Below are 22,752 nucleotides of genomic sequence, written 5' to 3'. Positions count from 1 at the left end.
ACAGGGCTGGCACACCTCTTCCATTCCCACATGTACACACACAGCCTCAGTGGTTTCCTCTGTCACTTTTAATGAAGACCTAAGCGAGTGAGCCCAAGCCCCCCAGTCACCCTGACCTTTGGCCAAGAAGCTTCTGCTTCAGTGTGGGGGAGAGAAGGAGGGATCATGGGTGCACAGTGACAGATTATTGCTGACCTCTTCAGTGTGAGGAAAAAGGCCACAAGACCCTGGTGGGGGCCAGTCCTGAGTGCTCCTCTCCCAAGTTTAAGGCAGGGAGGGGGAAATGTGTCCAGCCCTTTCGGCCCCCCAGCTCTGGCGTAGCAGAGGGCAATGAGGCCATGTCCTTGGTGCCGGCCGGGAGAAGTGGGTGAGGAACGGAAGCCATGGTCCCTGTGTACCAGCTGTGGGGAGGGGAGGGCCTGTCCCCTGCTCAGTCCTGACCACGTAAGCCCTGGTCACAGGTCACCGGTGTAGGTGGGGAGAAGTCAGATGCTGCCCAAGGCGCAGTCCTGAGGCACTTAGGTGGGCACCTAGCTAGGCCACACTTCTCAGTTGGCCTTGACTTTGGTGGTACCTGGAGCTCCATTCTGCTGAAGCACACGGGGCAGCCGCTTGCCTTTGGTGTAGGAGTGATACCAGAAATTGGAGAAGAGCACAAAGAAGATGGTGCCGTACATCCAGATGAGGTGGATGATGATGGGGTACTGGTAGTTGCAGCTGGGCATGAAGTAGTACTGGGAGATGTGCAGTGAGACCAGGACGAACTGGATCTGGAACGGAGACAGGCAAGGGTGAGAGGGAACAGTGAGAGGTGGTGGAGACTGGCGGGACGTTGAATGCAGAGGCATGCGGTCAGAGGTGAGGCCAGCTGGATAAAGGGAGGATCCAGACCAGGGAGGTGGGGGGTGTGGCTACGGGCCAGGCCCCTCACCAGCTGGATGGCTGTCATATGCTTTTTCCACCACAGGTAGGGCTGAGCCACAGGGCCGAGGGCAGACAACCCATAGTACAGGTACATGATGACATGCACAGAGGAGTTGATCATGGCGTGGAAAGAGCCCATTCCTCCTGTCGGTACAATGAACAGGGTCAGGAGAGTTGAACTGCTGGTCCTTAGTGTCTATCCCTCTTCCCCCAGTGGCCTTCACCACTCACCTGGGGCAATTTGTACCCCCCACCACCAGCTCCAGGGAAGCACTGAGTGGTGGAAGACATGTAGGAAGGTCACCTGTCCATCTTTTTTCCGGAGAATGAAGATCACCTGAGAAGAGTGGGGAAATGGGTTTCCAAGCCAGGGCCTCTTCTCTCTCTCCCCAGGGTCCCCATATCTCCTTATAACCACTCACCGTGTCCATCAGCTCGATGAACTTGGAGAAGAGGAAGAGCCAGGCCACTCGAACCATCTGCAAGAAGTCAGGCAGACTTAAGACACCCATGCTATTCCAGAAACTTCCCTGAACTGACCCATGAGGCCACGGCATGGCCAAACTGCTATCCCCAGAGTGCTTCTATGCTAGCTCCCCACCCTTGACCCCCACTTACCCTTAGTGCCTCCGGGCTGTTGGAATAGTCCACAGGATCGCACCGCCAGGTGTAGGTACTCAACCAGCCAGACATCAAGAACTAGGGAGGAGAGTGGATTAGGCCACCAGAGATCCAACCACCCAGCCCAACCCCTCCTGCTATCTAGCTGAAGAAAAGAATCTGAGCCTCTCTGGAAAGGAGATGCCATGTCTGACCCCAAGGCCTGCCCCTTATCCTGCTGGCAGAAATTAAAACCTAGGCACCCCAGAGGCCTACCTCATAGACAATGTAGAGGGAGAGAGCCACCAGTGAGAAGTTGTAGACAATCATAAAGCCCCGGAGCTGGAAGGGCTTCCGATTGGCCATGATGCGAGGCCCAAGTGAAAGAACGAAGTACACGTAGGTCAGGAGGATAGAGGTCATTAGCAGGGGGGACCCCATCAGAGGGTAGCCCTGGATCCGAGGATCTGTGGATAAGGGTCAAGGAGTCAGAGTCACAGGGGTACAAAGGGTCCCCACCAGGTGTACAGGCATGGGGTCAGGTCACAGAGAGTCAAGGGGTTCGTAGGGACTCTCCAGTAGGAGACAGCCCTAGGTTCAGGGATCCTGGAGCAGGAGGGAGGACAGCGTCTTACCTGAATACTTCATCATCTCCTGGTACAAGTTCACAACCGCCTCCATCCTGGCTAAGGATTCTGGGGAGGTATGGGGGGTGCGTGTCAGGGCTGGCTGTGCCCACATCCCACCCCTGACCCACAGACAGCACACAGACCAGGTGGGACAGCTCACGACACCTCTTTGCAGAAAGGACAGAAGAGTGAGAGGAAGGAACTGCGGGGTACTGGGGGTAGGAGGCACACCGCTTTCACACCGCTTCCGCACATCCTGCCTGCCTGCTGGGAAGGGCTGTTCTGCCCTCCCCTCTGCACCTCACTCACCTCCCTCACCCCCTGCTCCACCGCAGAGATTCTTACCACTGGACCTCACCTTCCCTCTTCCTCCACAGGAGGACTCTCCATTTCTGGTCTCTTTCCGGAGAATCTTACCTCTCCGCTCCAGAATGACCGCCTCTCCCTTCCCTGCCAGTCTCCCACCTCTCCAGCCTCGAGAGGGTCCTTTTTCCTCCCCACCAGGGATCCTCCCGTTCAACCGCTGCTCAGGATGCTCCTCTCCCAAAATGATTCCCCCCACCCCTGCCCCTTCCTCCTCTCCCCTGCCCTCCCGGGCTCTCACCCCAGCGACTCTCTCCGCTCCCCGCTCCCCTCTTCTCTGGCACTCCCCTCCAGCCCTTCCTCTCCGGAGCCCGGCTCTTTGAGACTCCTGCCCCGGCGGCTCCACCTGTCTAACTAGATCTGGGAGCGCCCCGCCCTCCACCCGCCCCCGCTGCACTGCGCACGGGGTGGAGGGTGGGTCCAGGCCACAGGTCAGGGCCTGGAGGAGCAGGACCCACCAGGATTGAGAAAGCCAAGAGTATACAATGGGATTCACCACCCACCCACCCTGGATGGCCAGATGAGCAAAGGCTCTAGCTTAGTTTTGAGCCAGAAACCTCACAGGGCTCCAGCCAAGCCCTAGCCTTGGCCCCAAGAGGACTGCTGAAAACCTACACCCAGCATCCTCTCCTAAACTCGCCATAAATTCTCAGTCTGTCCTGCTTCAGAATGGGTACAGCACCCTTCTCTCCCTGGGAGGGGCAGGGAGGCCAGTGGCATGTGAGGAGGTGGGGGGGTGGGGGAGGTCTCAGGAATCTTCCCCTCCCTTAGGGAGGGTCCTAATGAGCTAGGCCCTCTCCCCCTCAGAACCTGAAGGAATGTCGGGGGAGGGCACCCTGGGACACAAAAGCCTCGAGCCAGACCCAGGAGAGCCTGGGATGCCAAGGCTGTCCCAGAGGGGCAAGGCATTCCCCAGCCAGGGAGGGAAGCAGATGCCCACCAGCTTCCCTCTTTCCGGAGAACAAGCCATGCACAGGCACTAAGCGAAGAATAGCCACCTTCTGACACCTCCAGCGAGGCCATCCACGTGCCCCTCACACACTGAACTGGGCACACATCCCCAGGAGCTCCTGCAGCCTCCATGGGGACCCCCATCTGCCCACACCATGGTCAGGCCCCAAGTCCTCCCTCTCGCGCAGCTCTCCCCAGCACCAACGACAGGCTGACCCAGGGCTGACACACCTATGTACACGCAGGGCCCACATACCTCCTACTGGCACTAGCCACCCCCCTCTGACACACCACCCAAACAGCCTCCATGGACTTTGACATGCAGAGCTTCTGATACTCAGACCCACTCCTAACTCCATTCATACTCGCAACACACCCAAAACACTCACCCTGCCACCTTCTCTGGTCCTGCTAGTATTACCATGTGCAAATGCTCGCGCTCGCACCCCCGGGGCCCACACGCAGCTTTACTCACAGGTACGTTGAGTCACAGATAAATGTGGTCACAGACATAAACTCAGACACCCCACTTAGAGATGAATGAACATAAAATCCCCCTCACCACACTCAGACACACCTGCCTTCGGTTGTGCACACAGATCACTTTCACGGACCACAATGACCATTCATTCATTCACAGGCGGACCTTGCTGGCTGCCTCTTCTGTGGCGCGGCCCACCTGGCGGAGGCCTGTGCTCACACACACAGTTCCTCCCTGACCCAGGGGAGCCTGCCAGCTGGTTATCTCTCCCGCTCTCTCTCCACCACCACCTCGAGTTCACCCCCTCACAAACACTCATGCGCCCTGGAGGTCAGGAGTGGCTCCAGGCTCTGGAAAGGACCTCTCCCCTGGCTTGAGGAGCGCTGGGTGTGTCCCTGGTAAGGAACTCAGGCGGGTGCTTCCTTCCTTTAAGATGGATGGAAGGGAAAGGGAGACAGGCAAAGGAGGGGGAGGGGAAGGGAGGAGAGAAGAACTGGGAGCCAAGGAGAGGGAAGGGAAGAGGCGGCCAGGGACTAGAGCAGGAGGTGGTGGAAGATGGCCTAGGTTTAAACAAATGGGGGCCGGGATCGGAGGGAGGCTACCGGCAAGGCCCGGCCCCAGAGAGCTAGGACCTCCCACCCACGGTCCCCGGGAACAGCCTCGCCCACAGGCTGGGCAGGGCAGGGCAGGGCAGGGCTAAGCAGGCAGGGTGCCCGGGCACGTGGACAGCCCGCCCGTGGAAGGTCCAGACTCACCAGTGGGGGGCCAGGCGGGCAGCGGTGAAGGGCTCGGAGGGAGCAGGGCCAGAGAAAAGTCCCCAGGGCCAGCCTGCCTACCACTTCCTCATCTGCTGGGCCGACTTTCTGTCACCAGAGGGGGACGGGGCGGGACGGGCGGGGGGCGCCTGCTGATTGGCCCCGACTCGGCTCGGCCCGAGGGGCGGGCGCAGGGGCGGGCCGCCAGATTCCGGGGCAGGAAGCAAGCCCAGCCCGGGCTCCCCACCCCTTCCCTCGGCATCGCGCTGCCCGCCTCCAGCGGGTCTCCCTGGGCCGACCCCGGCCCACCAGAGGTGCACCTGGCTGCTTCCTGACACTCGGTCTCATTCTGGGGCCTCCGGTGACGGTCCACCAACGTGACCGACACATCTTCAGCTTGTGGCAGGCCCACCCAGTTTGGGACCCGGCGGAAAGTTCCAGCCCTTTCCTACCGCGCTTTCTCCCCAGGGGTTGGTGGGAGAGTTGGGCGGGAGGTAGCACCTGTGTGCGAGGGTCTGACCTAGGGTGGCCGGGAGGTCTCAGCCGGAGGGAGCTGCTGGGCAAGGAAGCCTTCTCCACCGGCCCATAAACTTGGCTGAGCCCTAGCATTAGGAACTAAGAGGACTTCGCAGTGGGAGAGAATACAAGTGGCCCGGGGCAGGAACAGTGAATCATTGGCTAAACTGGCCTTGAAGGTACTGAAAGGAAATAAAGGGAAGGGAGGCCAACTGTGGCCGAATGTAGTAGGGCTTGAAGGCCAACCCGGCCAGTTTGGTTTTATTCTGGAAGCAGAGAAGAAACTGAAGAATCGTGAGGAGCCTGCGATCGGGCTTGTATGATCAAATACCGACTGAGTGCCTACCATGGGCAAGACTGCGGTAAGTGCTAGGGACACACAGGTAAAGGAGGCAGGTGCTGCTGTCGCAGCACGGGGTTTAGGGCTGGCTGAGTCACATCACTCTGGCGGCTGGGGCCATAGGCTGATTGAGGCAGACCAGGTGAGAGCTAACAGGCTGACCTAAGCTTTGGAAACTGATGGGATGGGTGTGGCAGACACTGGAGATGTCCCTGAGACAGGGGGATTGACTCTGTGCTGAGCTGTCCATCTGGCTTCTTGCACTCCCCTTCCAGCTCCACACACACACCCACTCTGCTCAACAGGGGTAAGGACTAAGTTGGAACAGAATGAACTCTGCAGCTCCAGCGGCTCCCAACTGGTTCTTGGCATCAAGTGGCCGGATGCCTTCTTGTCGGATTGGTGTAAATGTGGACAGGAGAATTCAGAAGAGAGGGTGGTCTGGGAGAAACAATATGCTGGTAAATGGTGGGATGTAGCCATGTAAGAGTTCAGTCTTCAAGGTAAGAGGTCAGAGCCACACTAGAGCTATGATCCAGCCTGAGAGCAGCTACCCTTGAAAGGAAACGGCAGGAGAATTCAAAAGGCTCAAATTTCTTTGAGTTAGAACACTAAGGCCTCCCTGAGCTGGCCCCTGGCCTCCCATTCTACCTGTGTTACTCTCCTGTGCTACGCTTTACCTGTTCCCCAAGAATGTTCACATCTTGCACACACTCCCACCCTTCCAAGCCTTAGTCCCTTGGCTCGATACAGGGTCCACACAGCTCCCCACCCCAGCTCCGGTGATCCTACAGGAATGCAATTATCTACAACCTCCCCCACTCTAAGTTCCTCTCAGCCAGAGGCATGTGTTAGTTGTCTCCATATCTCTTGTACCTGGCCCACTGGCTGGCTCATCTGATCCTTCGTGATGTTTGTGGAGTGAATATGAGAATAAATGAGACTGTGAGAAAGGCCAGAGAGGTCACGGGACCCAGAGTCAGGCGTGGAGGACGCTGAGAATTCAGGCTTTTTGCTTCCCTGGGGGTGGGAGTCTCCCTTGAGTCAATAAATATTTGTTGAAAGCCTAATGTGTCCCAGGTATAATCTGGTGGCTTTGGGATCAGCCCTGACTCCATAGGCCTGAGTTTAAGTCTTCCAGCGCGTACCTGCATGTCCTTCTGCAAGTTGCCAAACCTCTATAAGACGGGAACAGCAGAGCCTCCCTCATCGTCGGGAAGAGTGAAGGAGCTGGCCCCCGTGCAATGCTCAACATTTCAGACAGGACAGGAACCAACCAATATGTCAAGAACATACCACTGCCGACAACCAGTAGGTCAGTCTTGCATGTGGACTCATGAGCATTGGTTCGGCAGATACTTCCTAAGCGCCTGCTGTGTGCACGCACTGCTCTTAGAGCTCTACTGAGCAGTTCTGGATTCAGTATCCAGCTAGAGACAAATGAGAGACGAATCAAGCAGACAACCAGAGAGGATGTACAGTGGCAGAGGTCAAGTGTAGTAGAGGCAGGGAACTTAAGCTACCCATTCATTGGGCCCCAGTGGTCAGTGAGCACCGCAAGCCCCCAGCCCACGTTGATCACATGAATGAACAGGCACCCAGACTCACTTCGCTCAGTTCCTGTTCCAGTCCTGGGAGAACTCATCTCTGATAGAGATCACCTGGCCCCATGTCCTACCAAATGGCATCTCTATAGCCCTGGGTTTTCCTGCAAAGCACTCGCTATCTAGAGGAGGAGACAGATATCGAGGAGACCAATCGTAGTCAGCATGTGGCGAGTGTTCCCACAGAGATAAACACAGAGGCTTATGGAAGCACCAAGGAGGGGCACCCTGCCCCAGGGTGGGGGTGAATTCTTGAAGGCTTCACAGAAGGACACCACACTGAACGTTGAAGGGCACTTTCCAGAAAGCAGCGAAATGCATTCCAGGCAGAGGGAAGGATGTGTGTGAAGGCACAGAAGCAAGGGATGTGGCAGGTTGGGGGAGCTCTAGGAAGTTCGATGTGGCTCCAGCTCAGATGGCAGAGAGGTCAGGGTAGGAAACACGGGCAGGAACCAGTTTCTACAGAGCCCTGAATGCCACGGTGAGAAGTGTGCATTTTGTTCTGTTTATGGTTTTCAGCCCTGGCTGCACACGATCACCTAGGGAGCTTTTAAAATATCAGTGTCTGGCTCTCGCCTTCAGATTGATTCCAATGGCTGTTTTTAACAGGAAGAGGCCCAGTCATGTTTATGTGCAGTGTGGAAGGAGACCACAGGAGCCAGCATACACATGGAGGGATTAGCCTTTGGCTAAGGAGAGCACCTCACAGACTGACATGTATGGAAAAGAAGAGTCAGTTTGTCAGGGGACTGGGGGAGAAGGAGGTCGTTTGGGGCCTGCAGAGAAGCTGGGTGGAAGGGGCAGGCTGATAAAACGGGGAAACCGAAGGGGTCCAGGAACTCACAGGCTTGATAAGGATGAAAGCCAGGTGTTGGGGAGGGGGGTGCAGGGGGAGACTTCCCCAACCCAACGGCTAAAACTCCCCCTCCTTCATGGAAGCTTCCTGACTAACTGGAAGTGAGGTGACTCCCCTTCGGGGTCCCACCCTGTCTGACTCACTGCTCACTCACTGCTCTCTCAGGGGCCCTTCTCCATCCTCATTCCCCAGAAGATAGGCCACTGATGTACTTTCAGCAAGGGTTCAGTCTGAAAACCACCATCCATGTGAATGCAAACAACTCCGTTCTCATGATTATCTGAGGCTTTACATGTTTCAGCAGAAAAAAGGAACTGGATCAAAGAAGCAGGAATGGTAGTGAGGAATAAACGGAAAAAGGCATGCCTGTGTGTGAATGAGCAGGTGGGTGACAGGTGAAGGGGACACAGCATGGGAGCTGCAGGGAGTCAGCTAAAAGGGATAGGAACTGAGGGTCTAGGCTAACGGCCCCCAGGAGTGGCAGGGAGAGATGGAAGCAGTCTCCCGGGGGCTGTGTCAGGCTCCTCCCTTCCCCATCCTGTAAAGGACAAAAGGCACTTTCTACATAGTTGCCATGCAGAGGAGTTGGGGGCTGACTCTGTGAGGACAGGGGAGTGAAGAGAGGGCGAAGGGGTTGTCAGTTAATCGTTCTGCATATCCCTGGGTCTTGGTCAGCTAGCTAGTGTCCTCTGCCTAAGGCTGATCCCTCTGCAGAAGGAACCGGAGCTAGAAAGACATCCAGCTGGCAGAAGGGAGAGACCGTGTGCGAACACTCATCACATCTGGCCGTGGGTAACATACAGTGTTCACTGAATGGAACTAAAGAAACTCAGGTAGGGGGGAAGAGGGTTGTGACAGATCTGGAAGATGTGTTGAGAAGGGCCAAAAGGGGAAAGAGAAAGCGTAGCTTATTATTCAATACTTTCTCTGGCAAGAGTGGGGCCCTAAGAGCTCCTTTCCATATGTTCTTACAGTCCAGTCCTATAACTACTATTATGCACTTCATGGATGGGAAGAACTGAATGAGAAAGGGTGATGGATTTTTCTCAAGGTCACATGGCAAGTAAGGCAGAAGCAATGCAGGTGTTCCAGGCTGAGGAAAAAGTGTGCATAAAGGGATGGAAGGAGGAAAGCACAGCACACGTGATTCTGCTTGGCCAAACCATCCACTGAATAAGAGACCTTCATATGTAAGAAGGTGAAAAAGTTGGTTGGTCCCAAATTATTAAGTGGTTTGAATGAAAGAATAAGGAGTTTTGTTTGTATTGGGGCATCCCAAAGAATTTTTAAGAAAGGGATTTGTGTGATCCCCATTGTTCTTCAGAAAGGCAGACATGGGGACAATATGTCACCAGGAGGAAAGGAGAGGGAGGGGAGCCAGGTGGGAGACCAGCTACAGTGCACAGGTGTGACGTGCAGGTGTATACACACACACACACACTCAGCTGTGACACACGGAAGGCCTGAGAGCATAGAGCAGAGAGAGGACACAGAACTGACAGGAAGGTGGTTGTGCTGGGTAACTCAGGTGGAGCAGAGTAGAAGAAATGCATGCGTTTGGGGACATCTGCAGTGTGCAGTAAGATGGCACATGCCACAGGCAATCCTGAACACAGTTCTGTAAGTTTGGAAGAATAGATAGGGCTCGGGGTGGGGGGGACCCCGAGGATTCTCCGAAATCACATCATGTGGACCATGAGAGCTCACTTTCCCAGCTCCTTGCTTTCATTTCCTTTAAGGAATTCCTGCCACCACTCCACTGGCCTGTTTCCCCCAATCCGAGCTCCTAGGAGGCTAGAATCCAAGCCAGAACAATCAGAGTTCCCGCACGAGGTGAGCCCTACTGCTGCAGAGTACAGAAATACAGAGACAGAGCACTTCGGACCCCCCAGCCCGAGCCCACCTGCAGCCAGTGACCCTTCAACCCCCCATCCGAGTAATCTAAATACAATTGGGTCCCCCTTTCTTTGTTTTTGGCTAGGCTAGTTTGATTGTAATGTGCTACAATCAAAGCAGTCTAATATATCAGGATGCAATAAAAAATGAAATTGCTCAGGAGAGAGTAGGGGAAGAGAACAGTAGTTAGCATCTGAGTGCTGACTCTACCTCCAGGGCCTTTTATGCCCTTCTGAGAAGTTTGGACTTTGCCCTATAGAAAATTAATGAGCTACTTACGGGTTTCACTTTAATTTTAAATATGTTCAATTGAAGGTACCCTTCTGAGGTCTGGGCTATAACGCCATTTCACAGAGAGGGAAACTGAGGTTCTTGGAAGGGAGGTAACTCGCCTCAGGTCACACAGTGGATGTGGCCAGATCAGGTATAACTGAAGAACGGTCGGGTGTAAAAGACCCGACAGGAGTAGGTGACACTGGCAGGATGAGTTATTCATTAGATGAACAAGGGAGCTGGGAGCAGGAAAAAGAGAGGGCAGACAGTCCAAGTAGAGGGCAGAGCCTCTGTCAGCATTGGTGGCGTGACACAGCACCTGACTCCCAGGTCCTGGCTCCAGCTGAGAGTACTTATGGCTTAGCGGCAAGGACAGCGGAGTAGCGGGGACACAGCAAGGCCTACAGGACTGGTGGGAGTGTGAAGAGAGGCAAGCATAGGCTCTGGTCGGTGATACCCGGGGAATCCCAACAGCAGCCCATGATGACCTGCACCCAGACCTAGTAAGCATGGACAAATGCAGAGAGGACTATGCGTGGTGCAGGGCCCCCTTTAGGGAGAGAACTGTAGGCAGACTGGAACTCAGCCTTCAACTGGTTGGGACAGGAGATACAGTTTAGGAGGGAGGACAAAGAACACTTCAGGTGAGGGAGCTTGTCATTTGGTCTCAAAGCAAAATGACATGATTTAAGAGACGGAACTGGGCTTTAATGGAAGAGCATGGGTGTCAACTAAGAGGGAGAAAAAAAATTCACAAAACTAGATTCGAAAATGACTTATCACACCAGGTAAACCAATGTGAAAATGCTCTGCATTGGGGGCTGGAGAGACACCGTGGGGGATGAGATGCGCGCCAAGGAGCTCTCCGGAGGCCAAGTCCTAAGGCTGAGCATTACGTCAGCATAGACAAGCTGCAGAGGGAGGAAGAGGTGATCTTCTCAGAAAGGGACTGATTGATCATTGGCTTAAGCAACAATTATGGACAGCAGAGTTCTAGATGCTGCCCCGAGGATAGCGAATATTTATCAAGCTTTCATTGTAAAGCACTATTCTGAGCACTTTACTGTATTAATCTCTTTAAACATCATAGCAACCCTAGGATATAGCTGCTAATATCATCATCCCCAGGAATGAGGAAACAGGCACAGAGTAAATGAGCTTTCCCAAGCCACACAGCTAGTAAGTGGCACAGCTAGGATTTGAACCTAGGCAGTCTGAACCTGCTCATTTAACCAAAATGCTAGTTTATTCTAGCTCCCCCAAGTCAACTAAATCACACTACTACTGCTAATGTAGCAGCTAGCATTTACCGTGTTTATGACGGGCCCGATGCTATAGGACACCAGACAAAAAGATCACCGAGCTCCCAGGTAGATGAACTGCAATTCAAACCCTGACAGTTCAGGGTGCTTGAACTTGGGGGACAATAAAGAGCATAAAAGAAGAGGTAATTGACCTTACTTAGAGTGGTACTGAGTTGTGCCTGCACTGGGTCGTTGGTTTCACAGAGGACTGGCTTGTGGGCTGAATTTTGAAAGATGATTAGGTATTCATCAGACAGAATGATAGGGCAAATGTTACTTGCAGAGGGAATGGTAGGACTAAAGGAACAGAGGCTAGAAAGTTTGTTCCTTTCAGGAAACTTCAAGCAGCTTGTATGGCTCGGGAGCAGTGTGGGCAGCAGAACAATAGAGAAACTAAGTCAGGAGAAGTCAGGGGGCCAGATCACACAGAATCTTACTTGCCTTTCCAGGAAATGTGAGAGGTTTTCAAACTTTTTCAATGAAGTAAATATAATGTAGTAAATGAAGTAAATATAATGGCAGAAAAGACAGAAAGAAATATCCCCAGGAAATCTGGTGGCTTACTCTGAACCCCTTCAGATTAGTAGGAATTCCCTGAAGTCTATTTTCTCCATATAATGTATACTTGGTAATTTTGTGTTCTCTGTTTAAATTACTTACCCTCAAGAAAATGAGTGTTCCAGGGTGATTTGATCCTAGGACTTTCAGCATGCCTGGCACACCAACCTGCCAGGTGCGTGGACGAAGAGGGAACTACCAAAAGGATTTTAATCAGAGAAGCAATGTGATCCGATCAGCTGTTCAGAAAGACCTGACAGCCACAGCAAAGATGGGTCGGGAGTGAGAGACAGGGAGCCTGAACAACACTTTCAGGGAAAGAGGCCCAGGGCCTAAATGCAGGGCAGGATGGACAGGTATCAGGGAGCAAGAACAGATAGGATTTAGCACCTGACTGGGTCATGAAGGGCTGGGACACAGAGAGGGAAGGGTTTAGGATGGCTTCCATAGACATGGCTTAGGTCACACCGAGGAAACTAGGGGAAAAAAAATTAGGTTCAGAGGGAAGGATGACTGGACTTGAACATTCAGAATCTGAGGACCCCATGGATCCTAGGGGCAAAGAGCTCTGAGCTGAAAATAAAAGCGGTAGTCACAGAGACAGCAGGCAGATGGACAGAAGGCCAAAGCTGCAGAAATGGAATGATCAGAGACAAAGGGGCCAAGTGGGGAGAAAGAGATGAGAAGGAAGTGGTCAGTTCGAGGAAATGCCATGGAGATCAAGTAAAATGGACCCTGAAAAAATTCTGGATTTAGCCAGTAGGTCAACGTACATCCCTTAGTGATTTCTCTGGACAATAATCAGGAGTTGACCCAGGGTGGGCGTTTGGAAGGGTTCAGCCTCCCGTCCTGCCTGGTGCTGGGATCAGCTCACACGGCTCCTATGTCCACAGGGCACAGAGAATACATTGTCCGTAAGGAGGATTATTCTGTACAAGAAGCTCAGACAAAGGGAGAGGTTGTTCCCAGCTGCCTGGGGGAGGTGAGAATGGGGTGGGAAAAGGGACCAGCCTTGCACTAGGGCATTCCTGCAGAGTTCAGCTTCCTGCCTGACAGCAGGACAGGAGGTGGGCAATCAACACCTACAGCTCGGTCCCCAAGCCAGAACCCATTACAGAGCTGGAAGGAGCGCTCAACTACAATCAATCGATTTGGGCTGTTTCACAAGAAAGTACAAGGTTAAGTAAAGTTGGCTGGGTAGGGCAGCAGTAGACCTCAGAAGGGGTAGAGAACAGGGTGACTGGGGTAATGAGTAAAAGGGAGGGTCAACAATGACAGAATTCTAGCTACAGGGCAGAGCTGGGGACAGAGTGGTCCTAGGCAGTGGCTTTCATGCAGATATGGATTAAGCTGCCTTCAGCGGGATGAACTGTGCACTGTAGAAAGCTCTCACGGTTTCACAGTGCTGCTTTCTCCACCCTAGGCACAATCCCGATTAGGAGATGGCCTAATCTCCTTCTCCAGGGGCCCCGAGATTAGGAGAAAGCACAGTACCCAGGCAAAACCGAGTAGTCAGAAACAGGAATACCACCAAAGAAGAGCAAGAGAGCCATCTTTTACAAATCCTAAATCTGAACAAGTAAGCACGCCACTTCATCTTCTTCGAAGAGGGCGCCATATATATTCGCTCCTGAGGGAATGGAGGAAATGCGTGTGAGGGGAGGGAGATACTTTCCATTGGGGCATTCACTGGGTTGTATAGGTCCCAAAGTTGGTGATGCTACACAGGTGTGTGTACTCCAGAGGATGTGGGGGTGTGAGGGGGTTAGAAATAACGTGTTTCCAGAGTGAAAAATATAGGGATGTGAGTGCCTCCAGAGTACGGCTTGTTTGCATAAGGGCCCAAGATGTGAGGTCCCGCTCATGCTTCTATTGGGGCAGGAGGCCACTTCCACCCTGGGAGGACAAGGAACCCATTTCAAATATTATGGTGGGAATGAAGGTACTATTGGTCTGAGACAACAAAGAAACTTAGGGTTGGTGCCTCTCAATAGAAGGGAATCTTCTGGTAGAATTAAGGACATCAGTCACCAAAAGCTGCTTCAGGGGTTTCAGAGATGTACAACTTGAACTTTATCCAATATGACAGTTAGCTTTGACACTTCCAGTGGCAGGGGTGGGGGTAAGAACCCAAGGAACACTTGAGCAGGCAGGCAGAGCAATAAGGCAGTATTGCTGAAGTGGGGGAAAGGTCTGGCATTGCCTCAGCGCTGAAAACAGGATGCCCCCATGCTGCTGTATGCTATGACCACTGAACTCTGCGGATCCCATCTCTTGTCTTGATGGGGCAGGAAGGGATGACATCAGGGACCACTTTCCCAGTCCTTTGCTGCCACAGCCTGGCAGAATTCTGCCCGGCACAAAACAAATGCCAATGCCCCGCTGTGTGACAGGAGAGAACAGAAGAAAGGCAGCTGGCAGGTATGAGCAGGCCCTCCTCATACCGCTCAGGATTTTCAGATCAAAGCTAATTGAAGCTAAGAAAACATTTTACGGAGAACAAATGAGAATTGCCTTGCAGCGACTCTGGAAGTCTCTGACACTGGGTCTCTGATCCCTACATAGCTCTCTCATAAATTGCTGTCTGCTAACCCTGACACGGTGGCCTCCAGTTTAAATAACTTTATTCAGAGAAACCCTTCTGTCCCGAAAGGCAGCTTAGCAGCAGACCCAACTCACGCCTCTCTTTAGCTTGATGCAAAGCAAGCAAAGGTCCTGGTGGCTGTCCCCACCCACCAGCAATCTGGCTCTTAGTTGAGTTTCAGCGGACTGGAGGAAAGCCATCCTGGCTAGAGTCCAGGCACCACACACTGTTATGAGGACAACTAAACCCTGAAGAAAGATAGTGTGAAGTGGAATTCCCCTCTTCCTCTAAAATAAGGAAAATGAGTCCAGGAAGAAGGGGCTTCTTCATGTGCAAAGAAAATCCCTTTCTCACATAGTCCTACCTGGTATAGCCCGATCCTGGGAAGCCCCCACCCATAGGACCTGCCAACATCTTCTTTCCTGTGTATGGGATGAGGTAAAGGGTAAGCGACTTTGTGATTATTGCCCGGGTAAGAGCTGAACTAGCTTCTTAAAGGAGAGGAGGAGAGCAGACCCACACTTCACCAGAGCCGCAGGTGGACCATTTGACCCAGCCCAGAAGCTTCGCCGCCCACAGCTTCGAGAGATGGCCAGGATGGAACCTGGGCAGGGGGTACTGCTGAGCCGGCATGCCCCTAAGGACACACAGAGGCTACGGACAGTTTCTGGCTGCACAAAATAAGCACAGGCTTTCAAACAGAACGAGGCAGCCCGTGACCCTGAGTCCGTCAGCTCACCACTGAGGCGAAGTAGTGTCAGATCCCGCTAAGTTCCGGATCCAGGACTGAGGAGGGCAGCGGGGAGAAGTGGCTGTAGAAACTATCATTTATTGAATACCCGTCATTTCACAGACTGTACTAAGTATTTTACATTCATTTCTCTTTTTAATCCTTACAACATCCCTATGAGGTAGGTGTCATCGCCATTTACAAACAAGAAAACAGGCTGAGAAAAATTAAGTCACTTGCCCAAGGCCACTCAGCTAGTCAGTGGTGGAGCTGGGATCTGTCTGGTGCCGAAAGCCCATGTTCTCTTTATTGCACCCATCTAGTTCAGCTTAGGGAAGAAGGCAATTTCACCGCCCAGCTCTGCAAGGGGCACCGGGGAGTGGAGGTTGCCAGCCACACTCACCGCTGGTAGGGATGCATTGAAGCTGACTTGATGTTGGTTTTTATTCCACTTGGCATTTTCCCTAAAAGAAACATGAAGAAAGACACTTGCAGCATGGTGAGACTTTCATGATATACCGGAGCAGTGGTCTCCCGGGTTCCCTTCCCTTCTGCCACCCCTTCACTCTATCGTCTCAGAACCTCTGTGGCCTCTGACCCTGGGTAGTAAAGATCAGAGGTGTGGGTCTTAACCAGCCCTCTCCCTGAAGGTGTCCGGGAGGAGAGGGCTGATAGCAGGAGGGGCTGAAACACACCCGTCAGTCTCCTACTCAGCTACCCCCGGAAGAGACAGCTAGTCCCCATTTAATGCCACAGGTTAAAAAAAAATATATATATATATATATACACGAGATATATATATATATATATATATATGAGATATATATATATATATATCTTTTCTCTTATTATAATTGTTCCTTTTCCTGGACAGCTTTGAAAAAAAAAAAATAACTCTTTCAACCACGTACATCTAAACTCGTCCAGACTGTTCTCGTAACTATTAACGGTAAGCAGAAGAGACAGGATACAGAGAAGAATACATGGAGCTTGCCTGTTTGTCAGTTCCCAGCGCACCTACTGAATGGTCTTAAGACTGTTGGTCTCTCTAAGAAAAGACCCTGACAGCACACCTAGTATCCAGAGTAAATGGGACAGAATAGTAGCTGAGGCAGCTTCTAAGACGGGGGTGGGGGGGAGGCGCAGTTTCTGTTGTTCGAAGTTCTTCCTTTCTCTGGAAAGGACTCTTGCTGCTACAGACTCTCAGGAGATTTTTACTTCTAAAAAATTGTTTTATGGGTCATGGTCCAAGAAGAAAAGGAGAAAATCTACAGCTCTGGGATGCTGGGGGCTCAGACAATGCAGCTTATTCCTGTTTCCATTCTCAACGTCTGCTACCATGTCATTCCCTGCCCCCTCACCTGTTTGACCTGCTTGAGCCATCTGTACGCCACTGAGCAGAGGCTGCTGCTGGCTTGGAGCTCCTGCCATCTGCACCTGCTGCAGTCCTGAGGCTCCGGCAAGGATGGTCCCAGCTCCGGGCTGGCCCGGCTGGCCAGGACCACTGCTGCCTGAAGGTCTCCAGTTAGACAGCCCCTTCCCAAAGGCCACGGCGGCTACTAAAGCATTGGTGTCTGCAGGGTTAAAGGTCTGCTTGTTTGGCCGGAGACCTGAAGAAAAAGGTGAAGTGAGGAGGCTGCGGTATGCCTCTGACCCTGGACTGAAGCTAGTGGCAGGAAGATCAGCCTGAGCCCCAAGGCTCGAAGCACCAGAGTTCAGTAGCATCCACACTCACCAGCAGCCCACAGGGAGAGCCCCCAAAGACCCTCACAGCTATCTCAGAATTCCCTCCTCTCATTTTGCCCATTTCTGCCACCTGCTCCGGGGCTAGCCCTAAGTACACATGCCAAACAAAATGGACATGTCCCTTTACGAAGCAGTTGGGTCTCCTGTCCTCACTCCACCATCACCGAAACCACCACTCCTATTCCAGAGAGTCCCTCACTCTTTTCCTTCCCCATTTCGCCACCCATCCCTCCGTACCTCCACTCTCCGATTCCCGTTCCTCTTTGCTGATTTTCTCCAGAAGGTTTGAGCACATTTTATTTAAGCTCTGGATCTGCTTCTGTAACACACACACGTTTGTGCAGAGATCAGGGAAAACAAGAAATGAGTGTGGTGAAGTTTCTTGCTTGTGCTCTTCCAGGAGCAACTTATGGGTAACCGACTGTGCATCCCCATCAGATACAGATGCTAATGCCTAGATTCTTGTGATGGGATTCGGGGTATGGGGCAGGGGGGGTGGGGTAGCTGTCCAACCTGAGCTGCATCAGCACCAATGCGGGCCGCATCTGTGGTTAGCTGCTTTTCTTGTTCTTCGACCTCAGGGTCGGGCTTGGTTCTCAGATGGTCAGGGACCACCTCATGGCTGAAAACAGGCACTCGTCCTTCAGTCTGCCGCTGTAACACAGATTTTATTGATCCTCCTATGCAACTCAAGTAGACTCAGTCTAGCGTGATAGATACAGTTCCTTCCAAAGGCAAATGATACATTCTCAAGGAAAACATCACCTGACACTTATAATATCTAACTTCCAGGGACACTACTGCCCTTACTCCCTACTTCATTTCTGTCTCCTCATACTTCTCTTTCTACCAGACCTAGGGGCAAGTTTCTCTTTGCTACATTTTAATATAATACCAAAATGGACAAACTCACAAAAGAACATACTTTTCGCTCAAGGTAGGAATTGGAGGAGAAAGGTCTTTGCCTTAGTCACAAAGGCCTCAGGTTTACTTGGCACTATTTGGGAGTGGCTCCCCAACTCCAGAAGGAAAAAAAGCAAGGTCTCCAAAATGCAGCCCTTGCTTTCTACCACCACATGCTACGCATTCAGAACTTCTAAAATAACCCAGCAACAATTGTGCTCTAAGTCCTCATCTAAGAATCTAATTTTCCATGTCGTACCCTTCTCCTTCTCTTACCATAAGATCTTCATCACGGTCCGGGGACAGCACCAGAGGGATGATGACCTGGTTACGGAACAGTGGTGTCTTTTCATGCTTCAAGACCTTGTTCAAAGTGTTCAGCTGTCCGGAGAGCAAAGCAAAGCTGTCCAGGACAGAGGGCCTGGTGGTGATAAAAAGGTGTCAGACTGTTCTCAGTAAAGTAGCCCTGAAGCGGTCCTTCAGACTAGGAATACCCAGGCTCACCCCAGAAAGGCTCCTAGCACTTCACCTGGACTGGGCAGAAATCAGACTGGCTCCCAGGGATTGTGGGGTTAGGAAAGAGGGACACACTTTAAGTTTCTGACACAGGTGTTAAGATAAGGCAGTTCATTCTCTGAATGGGGTGAGGACCAGTGGCAAAATAAAAACCACGGCTATACCTATCACTAAACATTCAGAAACTGGGTAAAGGCCTCCTTTCAGGCCTAAAAATAGGATCCACACTTCCAGAGTAGACTGGACCTAAAAGACTCAGCAATATCTCTGGTAAGAGATCCAGGATGAACACTGGATTCTTACTGTAGTAGGAGGACCCACTGAGGGGATACCTCCTCCCAGAGAAGTCAAAGGGTGAGAATCAAAAGCTAGAAAGAACTTAGGTTAGGAAATTGGACATTTCTCTACTTCCTTGCCATGGTGACCCTAAGACAAACTTCACTTGTTATATATTGGGAAACCCAGCTCTTTCCAAATCAAAAGATGTTTGCCAAGTGCTAAGTTGTGACATCACTGGAGATGTCCTATCCACCAGGAGACCTGCCCCCACCCCCCTGCAACACACGCACCCATGGAGCCCTCCTCAGCTTGCCCTGGCAACTCTTACCAGGTCAGCCGGTCATACTCGTTCTCCAACTTGTAAATGAAACTCCCCAGTGAGTTCTTCAGATCAGCCACTTGACTCAGCAGTGCATCTAATGATGCCTCAAGCTGCTTCTCCTCCCTCTGCACCAATAGGAACAGGTTGGTTACCCAGATAGCCGTGAGCATGACACATACAGAGGAAGGCTGAAAACCCAGGATGACAGTATGCAAAACTAGTCAAGTAACACAGGATCTCCCTGGCGCAGGAGAGCCAGACTGTTTTCTATCTTTGGTATTTGGGTTACAGACAGCATCAACCCTTAGACCTTTCAATCCATTCCCCTAACCTCAATTCCTCCTTTCTCTCATCATCTCCTAATTCATGTCTGGCTTTTCTCTGCATGGAAACACTCTGTACTCACTCACTGAGACATTTTCACAAGACCTAATGCCTGGCCTTTATTATCTTTTGTGCACGTCTGCAGCACATGTATTTCACCTTCTTCTGTACTAGAACCTGCCTCGTGAGTCTGGCAGTTCTTGCCAATAACAATCTCTAGGAAAACCTACCCACATATCAAGGTTTCCCTGAATACCAGGCTTGTACCACCACTGCTCCCCACTCTCTCCCACTCTTCCTTTGGCCTTAGCATTTGATGTTTTCAAACTTCTTCTTGCCGAATTAATCGGCACTCATTTTATCTCTGTGCCGATATTCCTGTGTCCCTTTCACAAGTTTAGTCAACTTATAAACATTTACTGACAGAGAACCAGGTGAAAGAAAGTAAGTGGCAAGTGACAAACAAAACAAAATAAAGGCACACACTCCTAAGCACCAGAGAAACAATTTTAAATGCTGGGGTGTCTGCAAGCATTTCCTTTCCATCTGCTGTCTCCAGTTTTACTTCATTTCTTCATCCTTAACAACTAACGGGCTCAGGCTGGGAAGAATGATGCAAAATCGTCTTCCAAACTCACCAATGTGTATGACATGAGCCTCGATCCTGGGTTCCACCCACAGCCTCAGATTATAATTAGCTCAGCTTTCTGCCACCCCACCCTGCAATTCCTTCACCACCACCACCCCCCCCCCCCCCCCCGCCTCGCCCCAACCCCGGCTTCTCTCCAATTCCAGTTCCCTTGTTATGTCTGCATCCAACAGCGTCCATCCAACAGTCTAGGCCGGGGCCTGAGCCAACCCGCCACTTTCTTGAGCCGTCTTCCTTGGACTGCATTTCAACCTTTCTAGGTTACAGCAGCCTGATCCCTACGTGCACCCCAGCAAGTCCGCGGGGCCTCCTTCCTCGAAACTCGGCCAGTCTCCTGCTAGATGAGCCCCACCCCCACCTCTGCAGTCGGCCGCGCCTCCCCATCCCGCGGACCCATACCCGTCAGCTCTGGGCTCTGCCCTCTCCTGCCAGCCCCAACTCCTCACTCTCTTTGGCCAACCCACTCTCAGTCCAGCTGCCTGAAGCTAGCTTACTAGCTAGCGGTCGACAGTCCCAAACCCGCTCCCACCTGCATCGCGGCGGCAGCAACGGCGGCAACGACTTCCCCTTCCGGTTTCCAAGTCAGCGAGCCACTCTGAGAGGGCTTCGTCCCCCAATCAGAAAGTTCAGAGCTCGGCCCTCCCACTTACTTCCGGCTCCTGCGAGTCTCCAGTAGCCGGGTCAGGGGTCACCAGTGGAGCATCTTCTCTGGCCCGGGCCGGCGGGGGAGGGCTGTGTGATGGCCTCGGAGCGCCCGGAGCCGGAGGTGAGGGGCGGGCGGGCGCAACGCTGGGCGCTGGGCCCCGAGCCCCGAGGGGGAGGGTCCGGCAGCCCGGCGCGGCGGCGGCCTCCTCTGGGCCTGGGGGCGGCCGGGTCTAGTTGTCTGGGCAGAGATGGGCCCAGCCCGGAAGGCCCGACAATTGAACCTTCGCCCCGCGACCCTCAGTTTTCTCCGTGGGGGAAAGGGGGGGTTGCTAGAGCAAAAACCCATAGCTTTTTGTTTATTAAAATTTCACATACGTCGCCGACTCTAGAGCTCTCGGATTCTTCGGTTTTAATAATATATTAGCAAAACCTGTGGTTTGATTTTCTGCTGCAGTTTCCATGGGCAAAACGGCACTAGACCTACTTTGCTGGTTTATGCATTTCTCCAAACATTGGAATGCCATAAACAGCATGAATTAATTTAGTTGTAGCGCTTGTGGACTTAGGGAGCAGCTTTGGTTTCGTGAAAAAACATTTGACTCAGAGTGATACCTCGTCCCGATACTGGCTCTGCTATTTAGCTATCTGTGCAACTTTGGGCAAGTCTTGACTATCCTGTTTTCTTCTTCATAGAATACCTGTTTTATGGTGTGTTATGAGGACCTGATGTATTAAACCAGAAAATGTATATGAGGCATCCATCAGGTGCTAATGCAAGGAACTTATACCCACATGATGTTATTCAAACTTGTGCAAGGAAGGGAAGGTGGCAGTATCCTTTCTCATTTACAGATAAGGAAACTGAAAAGTGAAGGAGGTTAAGTACCTTACCCAAGTGCTACTCAGCGGGGGAGTGGCAGAGTTTTGAAGCTAAAAGATCTGAGCATAAAACCTATCAGATTTGGAAAGAAGAACATCACTAGAAGAGGTGCCCAGTGTTCTAAGAGAGTATATGAGTAGGTGGGAAGGGCGAAGGATGTGTATAATGACATAAATAGTAGTCATTATGTAGCGAATGCTTACTGCGTGCTGGGCACCAACCACTGCACTTCACCAATATCAATTAGTGCTCTCATCCCTAGACACTTTCATCATCTCCATCTTTCGGTTGGGGAAATTGAAGCGCACAGCTCACCAGAGTCACATGGTTACACAGCTAGTAAGTAGTAGAGCCAGGACTCTCAATCAGGTGGCCGGGCTCCAGATCTTACGTTTTTAACCATCGTGATTATAGTATAATAATACTGTAGCCACAGGATGGTAAATCTCCAGTTTGTTGGGATTTGATGTGTTGAGACCCAAGTTTAAGTAGGAAACCTTGTGCTGTTTAAAAGAATCAGATGGGGCGCCTGGGTGGCTCAGTGAGTTGAGCTCTCGCATTCAGCCCGGGTCATGATCTCGGGGTCATGAGATCGAGACCCATGTTGGGAAGGGAGTCTGCTTGAGATTCTCTCTCCCCCTTCCCCTTCACCTCTCAAATAAATAAATAAATCTTCAGAAAAAAAATAAAGGAATCAGATATGTTCCACAGGGAATGGTGGAATAGCCCATGCTTCGGAAATATCAATGTTGAAAAAGACTGAAAGAATTTGAAGTACATCTTAAGGATTAAGATGAGAGGAAATGGGAGGATGTTATAGTGAAATACAACATACTTTTTAGGCAGATAATGTGAAACAGCATTGTCCAGGGCACCTGGGTGGCTCTGTCGGTTAAGCATCTGGCATCTGATTTCAGCGCATGTCCTGATGTCAGGGTTGTGAGATCATGATGTCAGGGTCATGAGATCAGCCCCAGGTCATGCTCCGCATTTAGCAGGGAGCCTGCTTGAGGTTCTTTCTCTCCCTCTCTGTCCCTTCCCCCAATAAGTAAATAATTCTTTAAAAAAAAATAAAATAGCACTGTCCAGTAGAAATCTAATGGAAGCCATATATGTAAATTTTT

General features: G+C 51.8%; 3 protein-coding genes across 5 annotated transcripts in view; 1 reads left to right on the top strand and 2 right to left on the bottom strand.

Moving 5' to 3' along the window:
* Positions 1-50: 50 nt before the first annotated feature.
* On the bottom strand, positions 51-4,832 carry ELOVL1 (ELOVL fatty acid elongase 1). Of its 2 annotated transcripts, none has more exons than XM_080800519.1 (8): positions 4,704-4,832; positions 2,160-2,219; positions 1,801-1,991; positions 1,543-1,623; positions 1,347-1,403; positions 1,156-1,261; positions 932-1,068; positions 51-770 (listed from the first exon to the last, which is right to left on the bottom strand). In XM_080800519.1, the coding sequence occupies exons 2-8, from the start codon at positions 2,203-2,205 to the stop codon at positions 549-551; spliced, it is 840 nt and encodes a 279-aa protein (XP_080656645.1). In that variant the 5' UTR covers positions 2,206-2,219; positions 4,704-4,832; the 3' UTR covers positions 51-548. The 2 variants fall into 2 exon arrangements, with proteins under 2 accessions (XP_080656645.1, XP_080656646.1); XM_080800520.1 differs by lacking the exon at positions 4,704-4,832 and adding an exon at positions 2,758-2,839.
* Positions 4,833-15,447: 10,615 nt separating this feature from the next.
* MED8 (mediator complex subunit 8) lies at positions 15,448-20,681 on the bottom strand. Of its 2 annotated transcripts, none has more exons than XM_080800522.1 (7): positions 20,633-20,681; positions 19,137-19,255; positions 18,290-18,434; positions 17,624-17,764; positions 17,348-17,429; positions 16,726-16,974; positions 15,448-15,828 (listed from the first exon to the last, which is right to left on the bottom strand). In XM_080800522.1, the coding sequence occupies exons 1-7, from the start codon at positions 20,636-20,638 to the stop codon at positions 15,764-15,766; spliced, it is 807 nt and encodes a 268-aa protein (XP_080656648.1). In that variant the 5' UTR covers positions 20,639-20,681; the 3' UTR covers positions 15,448-15,763. The 2 variants fall into 2 exon arrangements, with proteins under 2 accessions (XP_080656648.1, XP_080656649.1); XM_080800523.1 differs by having other exon boundaries at positions 20,503-20,639.
* A 147-nt stretch (positions 20,682-20,828) lies between these two features.
* The window catches only part of SZT2 (SZT2 subunit of KICSTOR complex), a 52,234-nt gene continuing 50,310 nt past the window's right edge, over positions 20,829-22,752 (top strand). Inside the window, 1 exon segment of the mRNA XM_080800538.1 lies at positions 20,829-20,869. Coding sequence (XP_080656664.1) covers positions 20,843-20,869 — 27 coding nt within the window. The 5' untranslated portion in view covers positions 20,829-20,842.

Source organism: Martes martes (assembly GCF_963455335.1).
Source record: "Martes martes genome assembly, chromosome: 4".
Lineage (NCBI taxonomy): Eukaryota > Metazoa > Chordata > Mammalia > Carnivora > Mustelidae > Martes > Martes martes.
The sequence above is the reverse complement of the archived record's forward strand: the minus strand, read 5'-3'. Positions and strand labels throughout refer to the sequence as shown.